Consider the following 16,611-nt stretch of genomic DNA (forward strand, 5'->3'; position numbering starts at 1 on the left):
GGTAATAGGCTGATATGTAAGCATACATAGGGAAGCTATTCTACAGCCATGCGACTGCAATGAAGATACAAGATTGTGTGATAAGACTCCTAATAAAAATAATTACAATATAATTAATGTGCTTGCATACAAACATCAGTAAATGCAAAAAACAATCTGAAGAGCCTGTTTATAAAATCTCAAAATCCCTTAGCCTGATACTCATTCCTATTTAACAATTTTGAACAGTCCCCCATAACACCCACGAGGCCACTTCATTGTTAAAATTTCTTAGAATTTTCCTTCATGACATCATCTCCCCAAAAGTAGCAGTTGGTGCAGCGAGGCTGCTGACGTGCTAAGAAAAACGCTCATCATGCAAACTAATGTGCTTTCCTCAGTCCTTCCGTTCCCTGCTTCATCTGTATCCACTCTTTTTTGTAACAAACCATACTTTTTTGTAGTAAACCACACTTTTTTGTAGTAGAGATTGTCATTAGCTTTCTGGTTGCTTAATGTCTAGGCGCAAAAGGCTGCTGTTGAGTCTATGATCACTGGCAAAAAACCCCTCTGTGGACTCAGAAGGGACTGAAGGAGTAGTTGACAGACAGTAGGTGACAGCAGCTTCCCAGCTCAGGCACCGATTACCATGTTCCTTTCAAGACGTCCCAACCTCCTTTGGATCTCAGTTTGCTGACCACAGAACAAGGTATGACCCTACACTTTCACGGGTGAGGAATGATCACTGCTGCGATCAAGGACAAAACCCAGTTATATTGTAGCTGAGTGATCTTTAAAAATTACGATTCACTATCAGAAGGGAAAAGGGCCCACTCCCTGTCCTCTAAGACAACTGATGCCTCTTCATGCACATCAGTCTCAAAAATCCTGCTTTGAATTATTTCATTACCTGAGAACAGAGTAAGAACAAAGCAAGGAAGGAACTGTGCAGGGTAGCCAGCAAAATGTGCTTATGTGAAAATTGCTAATGTGCATGTCCTGCAAACAGCAGCAGCTTATGCCATTTACCTCATGACAGCTGATCATGAACAGTTCTTAGCAGGTATTTAAGCTACTCTATCCAGGCGTGGAAAGCCTTCCAGTAAGATCTCCAACTGAGTCATGAAAGCAGAAACTATAATTTTTGCTCTCCTATCAGTAAAGTCTGGCACTTAGCCTGCAACCAAGAATAAAATATCTCCTAAGGTCTCCCCGGGATACCCTTTGTAAATAATGCTGTCACCAGCATCCCATGCATCGTGTTTCACTAACTACATGACACTTACTAAAGCACAGGGTAGCAGTTATCTTGCAGGATGCTAGGACTTGCATGATCTTTCATTTTAAAAGGAGCTACAAAAATTAAACTACTTGTTTGTGGAAGTGTTTTAGTCTACTACTCAAAGCATTTTAAGGGAGCTAGAAAAGGCCCTTAAATTGCTCCAACTTAGTCCCAGATCATTTGTTATGAAACAAGACCTGCAAGCCCCTGAGTTATGATACAAGATAGATGGATTTGATACTGTCTGTCCCCTGGACATTTACATTGAGCAGTTTAGGCATGCCAAGCAAGTACTGGCTATTTTATGGTTAGTATCTACTCTGTAATTGGAAGTGATCAAGAAATAAAACTTCAGGATTTTTCTAAAACTCTGTTCTTCCCCCAAGTATATAAGCACTTGTGAAACAATCACGCTGAAATTTAGAGATTAAACACCCAATTTGACTTGTTCTATGAACAAGATTACCATGGGACTCCAGTCTTTAAAAGAACTTGGTAATCAAATAGAAGAGAATCTTGTTTGTTCTAAACATTGTAAAAACTAGACACCAATAACAGGCAAAGAATTGAATCCAGAAGAGAGAAGGATCTACAGGACCCTTTTTCTAGGCCAGTGGCATAGAGAAACTCAATGTTCGCCTATTTTTGGCAGGTGGCTCAGAGGCAAATCCCCATTTCATTTCCTCTACCCATCAGTAAAAAATAGGAAGTACTGTATCAGAAATGAGTCTGGGAAGTGAACTACACTTAGTCAGCATCTGGACTGATACTAAATCATACAAAAAAGACTTCCAATAAGGTTGTATTAGTGAAATCCCACCACAGGTGACTACTACATTGTTTCTAACATTTTGAAAGGACATGTGTGTCTACACTTCCATGTAGTCTGTGGCAAACATTAAAGGAGAATGCCAGAGTAAGCTAGATAATTTAAATACTGAAAATAAATCACTAGGACAACAAAACATGCCTGAAAGTTGCTTTATTTGTTCATAAGGTCTGTGCGTTACAGCAAGCATAAGTTTAGCTACTGTGAACAAAGCTCAGTCTGGAAGAGCATTAAATGTTAACCATAGAGATATATAGTGAGTAGAGCCCACATTTGCACACAACATGCTGTTTTTCTATTGCTGAAATCTAACATTCTGAGTTACAGATCTTTGAGATCTTTCTGGATGCTCCACAGTGTATCCGCACTCTTCTTCAGCTGAGCCACCTCATCATCCTTCAGTTTTTGGTTGATGACACTTGTCAATCCAGAGGCACTTAGGACAGCAGGAAGGCTCAAGAAGACATCATTCTCAATGCCATACATGCCCTGCCACAGACAAAAGAGATCACTCAGACATGAGCCCATCACCCCACATCTGCTTTGTTTATATAGCAGGAAGCCTTCTGAGAAGAGAGCTTAAGGCTTTATTTTGAAGCCTGAGAAAATTCAATTCTCAGTCACAATGTATTTGAGGAAAATAAAGTGCAGAGCTGTTTTAGACCAAGTGACTGGCAATACTGAGATGGCTGATTTCAGAAACCCCACCTCCAAAACCCTTGCTTATTTATATATATATAGCAAGTAGCTGTCAAAATTCAAAGACACATGATTAGGGCAGGCTTTTCTTCCATCTATAGAGGGAGCAGTAAGTTCAGCCTGGTCAGAGTCCTTGCTGCACTAGAAGTCATACAGCTGGTGCAGACTAGATGCAGCCAGTTACACCAGCTATAGAAGGACACAGCTCTCTTCCCCAGCACCTTTGCTAGGCACCAGTTCATGAAATCACAGCTGAGACTCCATAAAGTTTTCCATTTTTGCACTGAAACTTCCTTTTAATGAATCTGCATGCCACACATAGCAAACTTTACACAAGGGTAGTACAACATTAGGTAGTGTACAGAGAGTTTAGTTTCAGCTCCCTACTTGTGAGAAGGGTACGCTAAGAGGTTAAACTAGAAAAAAACTGCAACAGTAAGCTCCCATTTTAAATTCACATTAGTATTCTACAAAAGCTTCCTTTGTTCAGCACCTTGCTAATTGAGACTATTTAGCTTTTCCATAACAAAACTAACTAGAGCATCCAATTAGCCATGACTTCTTACCTTTACCAGTGTTGAGACTGAATGAACCCGGCACAAGTTCTTCAGCATGGTCTCACAGAGGTCAGCAACACTAAGGCCAATGGCCCAGTTTGTGTATCCCTTAAGTCTGATTACCTCATAGGCACTAAGGAAATATTGAAATACAGTTGCATTAAGATGTCTTCAAGACACTGTCTGAATGCTAAGTCTTAAGATGAATGAATGTTTCCCGTTTAAACAAATCTGAAACTCTTGTGACACACATTGATATTTTAATTCCAAAACTTAAAGTGTTACATGTTTCAGCATTAGAGAATAAAATCTACATTATCCCATATGTATAATAAAGCCACCTGATTGTTCTCACAGGATTAGCTGAAAAGAAAAATAGCTTCCATCTATGAACAGTTCTTAGTCTTAAGTAGAAAAACAGACACCTACAACTGAACAAGTTCTCTATTCAAGTCAGTGTCACAATCATTCTGAGTGCATTTGGAATAGGTAAACATTTAGAGTCAAAGCCATACACTACCTACACACATCCTAATTTTTTTAACTAACACCTGCATACACTTTACACCAGTATAGTCCTTATTTCACAAGTGAGACAAGTGATTTAGCAACACACATAGTTACCTCTAGACAGATTTCCCTAAATCAATAAACAAAAAACTTCCCCCAAATCAACTCCAACGCTCTGCTCACAGAAACACACTACCTTTTCCTAGTCTTGTGCCCTTTAAACAAAGTTAACCATTTAAGAAGCTACTTGTGAGAAAACAAGTGCACACAACTCTCAGCGCTGCAGTACTAAAGTGAGTATGTTATGCAATAGCTTGTCTTGCTGCAGGATAATAAAGCTTACCAACTGAAATCCTGCATTTAAACCAGTAGTTCCACTTACTTGCACAACCCTCTAAATAAAAGTGCATGAAAGCTGCAGCAGAATGGAGGGGCAGTGACAAGGAGGCAGTGTACAGACTAGCTATTTTCAGCATCACATATATCCACCTTATGCCTCACATCACTGTACCTTTCAATCACTTGCTTGTGGAGATCCTTCCAGTTCTCACCATCTTTGTCAGTTCCCATAGCAGGATTCAGCTCCTGGAGAGAAACGCCTGCCACATTAACTCCGCTCCAAACAGCCACTGTAACAGAGAGAACGCATAAGTTTCAATAGCGTTTAGCAACTCCCCCTCCACTTTTCCTAAGATAACTGGAAACAAAGAACCACAATGTTTGAGGCAGATTTTAAATTTTCATTTAACTACAGTTAATACTGAGAACTCTGGGGGTCAAATAAAAGACTATTTTAGTACTGACACTTTAACAAGTCAATCACAACACATGAACAACAGAGCTTTCAGTCCTTGAAAGGTATAGACAGCTACTTTTGAAGTCAGAAACCTCAAATTCTAGCAAAAAGGCACATCTTAGCTGTTCAGCCTTTTAAAACTAATTTTACACAAAAATTGCAGCAGGTATGTATTTGCTGTCCCACTAACCAGCGTTAGCCTTCAAGAATTCTACTCTTATTTCCCTGAATAACAGGGTAGCAATATGCAAACTTAGAATATCAAGAGAGGAACTGGCACATCTCCCTTCATATTGGAAGCTTACAGGCAGGTTCATTCTCTGTTCCTGTGAAGTAACTAGGAAATTTTAGTTACTCCAAAGCAAAAGCAGCTGTAACACTGAAGCAAAATGAGCTCTGTGTATGCTCAGCCAAGCTCTGCTGTCATTACAGTGTAGGGCTGGCTTCAGTAAATACTGTTGATCAGACACTGTACTTGATTGAAGTACAATAGGACATTGAAGAGGTGGCTCCTTTAGAAACACACAGCACTAAACTATAAAGCAGTACCAAGCTACACAGATGTTCTGCTGCATCATTTCAGATTTGAAATACATGAACTTAAGATAAATAAGCTTCCTTGATTTCACATGGTTTTAAAACCATCTTCTCTTTTAAATAGCATGGAGAAAAGTCACAAAATAAGGTAAGGGATAATTTTGTTAGCCTGAATCTCAATTGCTAGCGTTTTCTACTACTTGCAACAAGCTCTGCCATTGACCTAACAAGAGCTAATGGTGCTTTCAGAGAACCATGCTACAGACTATGTTATGATACTCCAAAAACTGAAGATAAACAGAAGTAGTAAGCTGTAGCCTTTAGGACATAATTTAGGTAACAAAACTGGCCTTTTCAGTTCAGGGTTTAATCATACAGCCACAATCACTTTTTAATAAAAGCGTAGCTAGATTTCCTGGACTTGTGTCAACTCTAATCTTCATAAAATACAGCCAAGCGCTAGTTACTTGAGCTTAGCTGCATCTGTTCTTTCAGAGTTTCGTAACAGCCCTTAGGCCTCAACCTCTAACACTGTACTGCTTTTCCCCAAGGAGGTCAGAACTGCTCCTTACCACTGGAATCACCATGTTCTCCCAAGATCCAGCCATGGCAGCTGGTAGGGTGGATACCAAGTCTCTCAGCCATCAGATAGCGAAATCTAGCTGTGTCTAGATTGCAGCCACTTCCAATCACACGGTGTTTTGGCAGGCCGCTCAGCTTCCATGTGACATAGGTCAATATATCCACTGAAAAGAAGAACATGCACGGTAAGTGAAACCATTCACATACACCAAGAACGCTCCAGCAATTATTTTGCTGTAGGCAATCAGGAGGACTCAAAACACAGTTGGGCTCACTGGTCACAGTATCTTAGGTCTGATTATTTGGGGTCTCACTCCTTGAAATTTAGGACCCGTCTAGCTACCGTTCAAAAAAACTGAGGAAGGTCTCTGGAGATCAGTATCCTACCAGCTGAAGTTGGTAGCGCTTTGTCACAGCTAAACCCCTAGAGCATCCAGAATTGGGACTGAACTCTTCATACAGCTAAAACATTCAAGCAGTTTCCCAAAGTAATGTTACCTTCTACTTCATCACAGTAAGAGGTAAAGCAATTGAAGATGAAACATGTTTGAGACTTACATACTCTGTTTCTAGTTGGGAACTACTTCAGGTTCATTTTTAAACAGATTCGTGCGTTAAGCAGTTTCTGCACTAATTACCTCTGCAGCATGGAAAGCCACATGAGCTCTATGCTTTGGCTGCATGTGGCTTTAAAAAACAGTTTTGGAAAAAAACAAACATAAGTTTGAGCAGAGAGAGAAAAACTCTAATCCAACAGAACAATAAGCAGGCTGCAATAATTATTTATGGCTCCAAAACTCTCAAAAGCCAGCCAGTTCTCAGGAGGGAATATATTTGTGTCTATAGATCTGAAATAGGTCATTTGCTCTGCTCAGGCACCAAAAGCATGTCATCTATGTACAGTTCACACCTTGCTGTTACAAGCAGCATGCTGGTCAGGCATAGTTTCTCTACAGCTTCAGTTGAGGCAGTTTATGCCAGGATGACAGTAATCTGTACAGACTACAGAGCACCTCCCTATCAAACAGCTACATTTGCTCTGGACAGTCTGGCTTTTGAGTCAGGTGCTGAGACACACACCCAGACTTTGAGTGCTGCTTTGTAATCTCATCATTTGCCTACAGTAGGGCTTTCCACAGGCTGCAGCAGTGCTATCTGAGCTAGAACCCAGACAGATTGGGAAAATTAAACAGGGAAAGACATGAAGGTCACACACCAACACACATGCAGCAGACACCCCTGATGCTCCAGCACCCTTGAGGTCCCTTCTAATGGGCTCACAATAACTTCCACTATATAAGACTAGTGTACAAAATTCCACCTATTGAAAAAACAAAGCATTATAAAAATAATTCTGAAAAAGCAACATGGCATTCTCCTCCTGTAGCTGCTCTACTGGAGAGAAGTCTATAGTTTGAATTCAGCCTTGCTAGAACAAGAGCAATCTGATCTTTGACTCAGATAAGTGTTTAAAATTGCTCCAAGTTCTTGTACTTGCATAGTAGCCGCTTGCTCAGTACCCTAGTATTCAGTAGTACTAGTTGTACACCAGCTAATTACCCAACCACCAGCTGAGTTGCTAGCTTTACATGCACTGTTTTGCCTCTGCCAAGTTATCTTTAAAAGCAGCGTCACTTCATTGCCAGGGCCTTGTAGTAACAGCTTCACTCAGATGTTGAATCAAGCAAAGACAGCTCTACAGAGAGACCCTACAAAGCATATCAGAATGTTTACAGTCAGCTTTAGACATCCAGCTATCCAAGCTGTCCTAGTGCAATGAGATGCTTGCAAGTGAGCACACAAATTATATATAATCAGTTTAACTCTTCTTTAATCTAACTGAACTATGTAATACACTTAACCTTTCCCCCACCATAGACTTCAGCATGCAAATTCTTTCCCCTGAAAATACAGCAAAGACTATAGGGAAAGTTCTTCATCCTAAAAATGTCCATATCATACCCAGACAAAAAAGTTATCACTTACAAGCAATTTAAAAGCAAAATAGTGTCTCCTTTAGAGATAAAAATTTTAAACTACCTACTGCTTAAGCCGAAGTATGTAAAGAACTGAAGTATTTACTATGAGGCATGCTTTTACAATATGGACACCATGAGAAGTTCTGAACAAAGAGCATCAGAAAGTACAGAATATTTGTTTGTATTCTGCTGTCAGTAACTACATGGCAGATGTCCACACAAGGCTATTAATTTTCAACATTCAATTTGTAGTTGAGAAGATCGACAAAATAAAACACTATTTCTCTGACAAATAGAATTTGTAAGTATTCTAGGAAAAGATTGCCTTACCTGGGTTGGAAACCACCAGGATGGTGCAGTTGGGGCTGTACTTGATGATCTGAGGAATGATGGCTTTGAAGACATTCACATTCCTCTGAACCAGGTTGAGACGACTCTCCCCCTCTTGCTGACGAACTCCTGCAGTTACTACCACAATCTTGGAGTTCGCTGTGACAGCATAGTCTACAACAGAGCATGGGGGAGAAGATATAGAACACATTAAAGAGGCTTATCACTAATTTCAATAGCATTGTGTTCACACAGGTATTACACATAGCTTCTCTGCTGCACATACATTCAAACCCAAAAAACCACGAGACATTAATATTAAAGCCAGAACCATCTCTTACATTGTCCTGAAACATCAATATGTGGGTCTTGAGAGTACATTAAACCCCTCTGAATCTCACTTCCACTATCCAAATAACAATACTATTTCTTCTAGATCAAAGAGATACTAGAGTTTCATTAAAATCAATTTTACTCAACAAGCCCAAAACTGTAGAGTGGCCAGAGATGAAAGACAAAACCCAGATTAAGAGCCACTCCTATTGTTATGGCGTTCATCTCAACTCTCACCCCAGTTCACATACTGTAACTTTTCAATGCTAAATTCTTAGAGTTCTTTAGGATTACGCAACTAATGCTCCACTATTAAGCAAATTCACAGAATATCAGTATTAAGTGAAAGAAACCAAGGTTCACCTTTGTCTGCCACAATCTTGTGAGTGTGAAGGAACAAGCTCCCGTGCTGTAGATCCATCATTTCTCCTTTTAGTTTGTCTTCCAAAACGTCAACCAGAGCAAGTTCATCACAAAGACCCTGAAAACAACAAAATTTGAAGGAGTCAATGAAGGAGTTAACTTGCATTTTGAAGTTACCCCTGAGTTGAGTTATATTACATTTTAAAGTAACATGTTAGACATCTGAAAACATCTCTTCTCCAAAGGTAAACCAGTAGGACAGCACTATCTTGGTGTTCTGATTTATCTCACAGTAACAAAGTCAGAGGCTACTATAGCACAGGTTCATAAACTTGTTCAGCCTTTCCAAAAAAAAAAAACTATCCGGGGGGCAGGGGAGGAAGTTTGAGTGCACAGGTAACCCTTTGCTAGTAAGGCACTTCATGATTTAGTTATTATCTTGGGAAAAAGCTACATCTTCCAGAGTCATAACAAACCCTCTAAATCCATCCAGCAAATAGGCCTATTATATATTTAAATACCCAATACAACACACTACATAATTATCAAATAAATAGTATCTTGTAACATTCCTTCAACCAATTCATTTTACAAAAAATAGAATGGGAACAGACTTATTTTCCTCAATACTAAAAACAGTATCAAGAGGAAACAGATTCTTTACCTAATTTTTCTCTACTAGAGCTACTACATTATATTTACTTTGCAGAACAGATTTAGCCACATATGCTTGTTGTCCAAACAGGTTAAGTTGGGAGATAACATCTCCCAACTAGCCTCAGAACAGGAAAACAGTGAAATAAGGGGGTAGAAGAAAAAAGCATTCTGCTATAATGCAAAGTTTTACTGCCTTTTGACAGAAATGTTTACTACCCTTGTAAATTCTACTACATTTAAAGACTTATCATTCAGTAAATTATACTGAGATTCAAATTACTATACTCCTAGGTATCTACATCCCATTTCAAAGCAGGTAAGTCATTTTTATGCTATTGAAATATTACTGCAAGCAAACTTCTTTGCTTACTTTTATATAAAAAGGTAACTCTCATTACTTCACATGGAAATATTATTAGCATCAACTAAACTACTTTAAACATATAGCAACAATACGCACTATTTTTCCACAGGAAAAATATATTTAACAGCAGGCATATTTAAGTTTTTCATGTCATATATTAAAAATCATGTTAGAGTTTATTGCTTTTCTGCATTGTTTCCTTTCACAACTGATTTGATCAACTGCCAAAAGAAAACCATAAGAATCTATATCTGCACTTGCTCTGTCCTCAAAATAGTCTGCAGGATAAAATTAAAGACTCAGTTACTTAAACATTATAAAAAAGTATCTTTAACTGAAGTCACTGGTGTTAAGCTAAGAAGTTAGTGTAATCAGAATTTGAAAAAAGAATACATGCACCTGTGTAATTATAGATAGATTTATACACACAGTCTAACAGTATGGGACTTTCAGTCTAGACCTTGCAACCAACATTCAGACTCGGCAGGTTCAAGGAGCCTGTTCTCACTGACAGAAGAGCACCTGGAATAACTCCAATGACTAGTTTCATGAATTTGCATCAGTGTTGCCTAGAGAACAATTCATCTCCTTATTAGCACACACAGGAATGAAGTCTACACAATCACCAAATGCAGCTTAAAATATTCTCATTGAAAACAGCTGACTTGTGACTGTGGAGATGTTTCCATTTCCAAAACAGTATGGCAACATCAGTGACTTGTTTCTAACTGAGAGGGAGCTAAAAATAACCAACATGGAAGTTCTGGTGTCATTCAAATTTATGTTAAATACAACAGCAGTAAACTGAAATTAGTATTATCACATTGTTTAATTTTATAAAATTCAAAACCATCTAAAACTCAACTGCATCTACATTTTAAAGTATAGGAAACTAAGCACAAAATTTTATGCCACGGTTTAACAAAGACATCTTGGGGAGCCAACCATCTTGTACAAGTCAAAGCCACATCTAGTTCAGAGATGAATCTGATGGCTTTGTTATAAAAGTGTTCTATACTGCAGCTTATACTTGTGAGAGAATAAGAGAGCGCAGAAGCCTGATTGAAATAAACTTCATGCCATAATCCAAGCTTGAAAAATTTAAAACTGGTTTTTACTCTGGATTTGGTGCATACAACTCACTAACAGTAAAGCTTTGTGGCTAGCTTTCTGAAAGCACAATTTGATCCTGCTTTGAGCAGCGTATTAAATATAGATGAATGCTGGACTGTAGTGAAGTTCACAGCAACTTCACCTGCCTCCCTCACTGCCAACCTTACAGGTTACAGTACTCCTTCAAAAACAAATGAGTACAGATCACAAGAGTTTTAAAAACTATTTGTTACTTTCACATCAGTACTTAAGTTTCACTGTGGCCTTTTCTTACTGTCAGTTTTTCTTGCTTACAAGGCTCATGAATATCAACAAGTGAAAACCCTTAAAAATTTCTGTAATGATTAAAAACCCAGTACTTTAAAACATGCATCCTCAAGGTAACAGGTAGAAGAAGGACCATCTCCAAATAAAATACAGCTAGTTTAGTAGCACATGCAAGATTTTTGATCTCACTGTGAGCTACTTGATTTAAGATCTGCCCCTGCAAGTGGGTAGGGCATATCTGCTTATGCCTTCTTTAAAAAACAGCTCCCGTTTGTCTTTTGATTCCTCTCATGCTGCTTTTTTGAAATTTAACTCATTCACAATATTTTCTAAAAACAAAGGGCAAAGTACAAGAGATCCTTATTGCATAATAAGCCTTTGCTTTGCTCAAAGACTGCAACATGACATTTGCCTAAAAAAAGCCCAGAAACCAATGACAAGAAAAGTCAAAATAGCCTCTAAGCCTAGTGTTCTATTTTTAGTTTTTGGAAAACTAGCTAAAACCTCTCAGGAAACAATAAAGTCATATAACCAAGCAATAAGGGCTTAAGAGAAATAAAGAAGCCTACTGAAGGGGATAGCAGCATTTTCAGTTATTGTAGCACATATGCGTTAAAAGAATAAAAAGCAAACATGCATAGCTCTGATTCCTATCCCCTATTTCACATGGATTTCTGCTCCGTCTGCATTCTTTACCCAGCGCAGCTCTGCCACCAAGCAAACTCCAGCTTTGTTATGGAAGAATAAGAAAATTAAAAAGAAAAAGAAAAGCTTGGCAGGGGCTTGAGACATTGCTCACTACATTTTCCCAGCAGCCTGCAAAATAACTCTGCCTAATAAGACATTTATTGATAAGCACAGATAAAAAGGTGAGAGAACAAGGAGAAACTGAATGGGGAGGTCAGCCTTGCATGAACAGCGTAGGTCGCCGCTTGCTTACACGAACTGCAAATGATTCATTCCTGTACTAACCTACCAAATTTTCCACCATTTGCTAAGACAAACAGGCAGTGCAGAACATTACAGCAGTGGGAATCTGAACACCGTGTCCTTGAGCCGTACCTTTCCAAGGATGCTAATAGCACAGGCCATCCCAACCTGTCCAACCCCCACAACGGTTATCTTGTTGTTCGGGATCGTGATTCCCGCAGCAATGGGGGTCATCAGCTTCTCCTTGAGAGTAGCCATGGTGTTCTGCAAGGAAAGACAGAGAGATTTGGCTCAAAGCAAGGCAAAACCCAGGCCCTGGATTGAAGAGGTCATCTGCCACAGCCGGAAACTTGCAGATGGAAGTGCTGCGAGTCGCTGCTGATGGCGCTTTATGTAAGGCAGCACAGGGGCACGCTGCCCTTGGCCACCGGGCTCCCTCCACCAGCCCGCCCACCCCTCCTTGGCCTCAGGCTCCCATCCCCTCCCAGCGAGGGGCTGAAGGGGGGCCGAGGTTATTTTGGCAGCACGGAACAGAACACCCTTCTGTTCGCAGAGTTTCCAGAGCCTCCCGGCAGAAGGCAGAAATACCTCCTGCGGTATCGGCCCTCTGGCATTCCCCCCCCTTCACAGCGCCCACCAGGGCTCCGGGACCGGTACTAAAACCGCCAGCCCGCCTGGGAGCGGTAAGCCTGCTGCGATTTCCCCAGCTCGCTTCCCGAGGCCCCCTTCGGAGCCCTGCGCCGTGCCTCCGACCTTCCCTTCCCGCACATCCCTCCCTCCCTCGCCAAGCCGGGGGTACCGCCCGCACCCCGGCGGCTGCAGAGCGGCGAGGGGCCGGTACTCGGGCCACCACACGGACCACCAGGCCGCCCAGCGGGGCCGAGCCAGCGGCCGCCATCCCACCCAAGCCCTCAGGAGCCGCAGCTCGGCTCCGGCCCGCGCACCCCACCGGTGCCGCGACCAACCGCCAACGCCCCCCGCCCCAGACACCACCCGGCCGCCACGCAGGGATGCTCGGCCCCGGGGGAAGCCGCCCGGCCCCGAGAAGGGAAGGAAGGGCCGGGCGACCCTCCAGCACCCCCCAACCGGAGAGCGGCCCCCGGCAGCTCCGCTCTCCCCGTACCCACCAGCAAGGCTCAGAGCGGGGAGAGGAGGCGAGAGGCGCACTACCGCTGCCGTCCGCGGCCCGGGCAATGAGGGCTCCGCAGCGGAAGGGGCGGGCCCCGCGGGCCGGGCCGGGCCGCCCCCCGCCGCGCCCTCCGGGGCGTTCCCCGGCGCCACCGGGGAGGCGGCGGCCGCCGCGCTCAATCCCCGCCGAGGACGGAGGCTCAAGGGTGCCGCCGCCCCGCCCCCGGCTCCCCCCCGCTCCCCCCTTCGCCGCCCCCGGCCCCCCGCGGCAGGGCGGGGCGGCTGCTCCCGCCGGCGGCCGGGGCGGGGCGGGGCGGGGCGGCATCGCTGCCCCTCAGCGTCGCCGCCCCTCAGCATCGCCGCGCTGCGGCGGCAGGGCCGCCTGGCGGGGGGCGGGAGGCGCTGGCTCGTCCCTTTTTTCGTGCTGACGGCGGGAGGGCGCGCCGCCGGGTGAAGCCGCGCCGCCGGGTGAAGCCGCGCCGCCGGAGCCGGGCCGGGGTCGGGCGGCGAGGCCGGCAGCGGCCCTGCAGCCCGGAGCGGGGGCCGGCGCAGCGGTCGCTGCTGCGGGCGTCCGCGCTGCGAGGCGGGCGCTGCTCCTCTGGGGGCCGCCACGGAGGCTGGTGGTCCCAGGGGCGTCCCCGGGTTACCGCCACCGTTAGCTAACGGGGGGGAAGCGTTGTCTCCGCAGGGCCGTGGGCTTGGCCAGAGGAGACGTGCAGAGGAATCGCTGCAAGCACGAAGTGGTGCAGAAATAAAGCATTTTACGTGATCTAATTCCGGGGCAAAGCTGCTCAAGTTGGCGACACGTGAGTGCAAGGCCATGGTCGTGCTGAAGAGTTTTTTACACTAGTGGAATCACCCCCTGTAATAACATTGCAGCATTTCTGCCTGAAGAGTGACATGTGCCGCTGCAATTTGTCTTGGTACAAAGATTTTTGCCCTGCAGCTGACTGAGGTCGAATTTTTTGTGGTTGACCAAATCCCGATGGGACAATGGCACGCCTGGAGTCGCACACAAACGCTTTGGCAGGAGCAAGGAATGTAACCTGACGCGGTCCCACAACCGCTCCTTCTCCCCCTCCGTCTGCTTCGGCCCTGTCCCGATCACACTCCCTCTGACTATTTCACCATACCCCAGGAGAGTATCGCTCTAAAACTGTAGTATGTAGGGCCTAGGGAATGAGCCCCCGGAGCGTGAACGGGGTTTTGTGCCTTGTTAAAGTAAGAAGCACATCCATCACTGTAACAGTAAAAGTCAGGTGATAGGACACACCTTTCCTCTGACCTATGGAACAGATCAACTGAAATTTTGGGCATACGATTTGGCACCGTTGCTGAACAGGGAGGAAGTGATTTGCTGGAATTCCTGCAGGACCAATGCACGTGCAATAGGAAAGAATAGCAAAGAATATTTTCTCCTATTGCTGTAACATCACTTCTTTCTGGCTGTCAATGGAGAAAGTAGAGGCAAAACACTGAATTGTACACGTTTCCAGTTTCACTGGGGGTGGAAAATGAGAGCTTTAGGTTCCTCGTCACACGTGATTAACTCTCTCTCACAAGATGGGAAACAGAACGGTAGATTCCAGAGTCCTCCCAAAGAAGTCACTGGGTTAAACGTGACTAGGCAGAGAGCCTAGCCCTTCCCATCTAAGACTATGGTTACCTTTTTTTCTGTTGTTGTGGCCAGTTTAAGGTTTTATTGATTTTTTTGCCAGGTATTTTGCCAGGTTAGTAATAACTGGATTAATTCCCTCTGGCTCACCAAGCAGCCAAACAAACGCTGGTGCCAGCACGAGAGAGGTGGCGAGCACGAGTGGTGAGGAAAGGTTGAAACCTGCTTTTCTGGGCAGCAGTACAGATTCATCCTGGCTTTAAATGACTGTCTAACCATGACCTACTCTGCTTCTTTATGGTGTTTGACATTGCAAAGGGTCCCCTGGAGGGAAAGGAATGATTTAAGCCATCCACATGGCACTTCAGGTAGCGACTTGCTATAAGCAAATAAATTCAAGACTTTGGTAACAACAGCTGAAATGGGAGCTGGAGGTAAATAATAATTACACAATGAAATGTAAGGGTAAGAAAGTCTATCCTGTATAATCAAAACAAGAACATGCCCAGCTGAACTTTAAGAAAATAAGAAGGAAGGGGGAAGAAAAGGTACAGGAGAGGTTAGGGAAGGATCAGAGCAAGGCGTGTTCACTCCTGAACCAGAACGAAGCGGCTGTGCTTGTCCCGCCAGTGCCTGTTGTGAGGGGCGTTCGCCACTGCATTATGTCTTCTTTGGACAGGCTCCTTCTCTCTCCTTATGAGCATTCAACAATCAATGATCACAGTAGCATTTGTAATTAAATAGAGAGGAAAATGTTACTTTCCTGTTTGCAAGATCTTAAGCTTTTAAACGCAGACCAGACCATGTACCGCATCTTTCAACAGCTCTCCTAGGCCCTCCTTTCGATCAGACCTTGTTTTGCTCCCGGTGTTAAAAGCACAGGGTATTTAATCCCCTCCCTGAAGCCCTTGCGATCTAAATAGACAAGGCAGGTGCAGTAGGGCAGAAGAAAGATTATTCCCTCTTCCTGCTCTTAGTTATTTACTTATTGTTCCAGATGATGGAGGACTGAGACACAGAGAGGTGAAAAGATCTCCCCACGGTCACACGGGAAGTCTCTTTGTGACAGGTCACGGTTTCAAAGTTCAACTCTAGTTTGGCAACGTTGGCATTTTTGATGAAGCGCAGTTTTCCAGAAAAACAAACCTTAGTGTTAAGGGACACAGTCTAAATAAATTTGCCTGGTAACCTTCATACAATTACAACATTTTTTTTGTGTGTACATTTTAATCACATTTAACTTTTGGTTTGTATACAAAGTCTGTAATTAGATAAGTCTGAGATACTCCACTATACTTGCATCTGTCCCATCATCTTCCCAAAACACGTGAAAGTAGATAGGATACCCCTGCTGTTTCTTTTTTTCAAAACTGCAATTAAACCTGATTAGAAACAGAGATCTCACTTGAAAAACTCTATTAATGGGACCCCTTCCCACAGCAAAATGTTGATGGTCTGATGGCCATGGTCTGATGATGGCCGTAGTCCTAAGGTAGTAAACATCATGAAGAATATAACCTAGGAAGGGAAGGAGCCCATTACACTGCAAGAACATGGGATATAGGCCTGGGGGCAGGAGAACATAAGGTAAAAGGTGATCTTCTGTCACTGTGTTAGACCTGGTAGATCAGGTCATCAGACTGCAGGATGGATGTGCTCATTATTTCACATGGCTGTAATGGAGAAAAAAGAATTAGTTGTCCAGTTTTGCAAAGTACAGAGAGCTGAATTAATCTGCTGGAAATCACGAAGTGCTGATGC

The 16,611-nt window shown here is 43.3% G+C and overlaps 1 protein-coding gene across 1 annotated transcript; it reads right to left on the bottom strand.

Annotated features, from left to right (window-relative positions):
- Positions 1-2,266: 2,266 nt before the first annotated feature.
- Positions 2,267-13,336, bottom strand: LDHB (lactate dehydrogenase B). Its single transcript, XM_082308075.1, has 8 exons — positions 13,235-13,336; positions 12,240-12,371; positions 8,777-8,894; positions 8,081-8,254; positions 5,762-5,935; positions 4,368-4,485; positions 3,356-3,479; positions 2,267-2,579 (listed from the first exon to the last, which is right to left on the bottom strand). Exons 2-8 carry the CDS (start codon positions 12,363-12,365, stop codon positions 2,412-2,414), a joined length of 1,002 nt encoding a protein of 333 aa, XP_082164201.1. The 5' UTR covers positions 12,366-12,371; positions 13,235-13,336; the 3' UTR covers positions 2,267-2,411.
- Positions 13,337-16,611: the final 3,275 nt, after the last annotated feature.

Source organism: Platalea leucorodia (assembly GCF_965183815.1).
Source record: "Platalea leucorodia genome assembly, chromosome: 4".
In the NCBI taxonomy this organism is placed as follows: Eukaryota; Metazoa; Chordata; class Aves; order Pelecaniformes; family Threskiornithidae; genus Platalea; species Platalea leucorodia.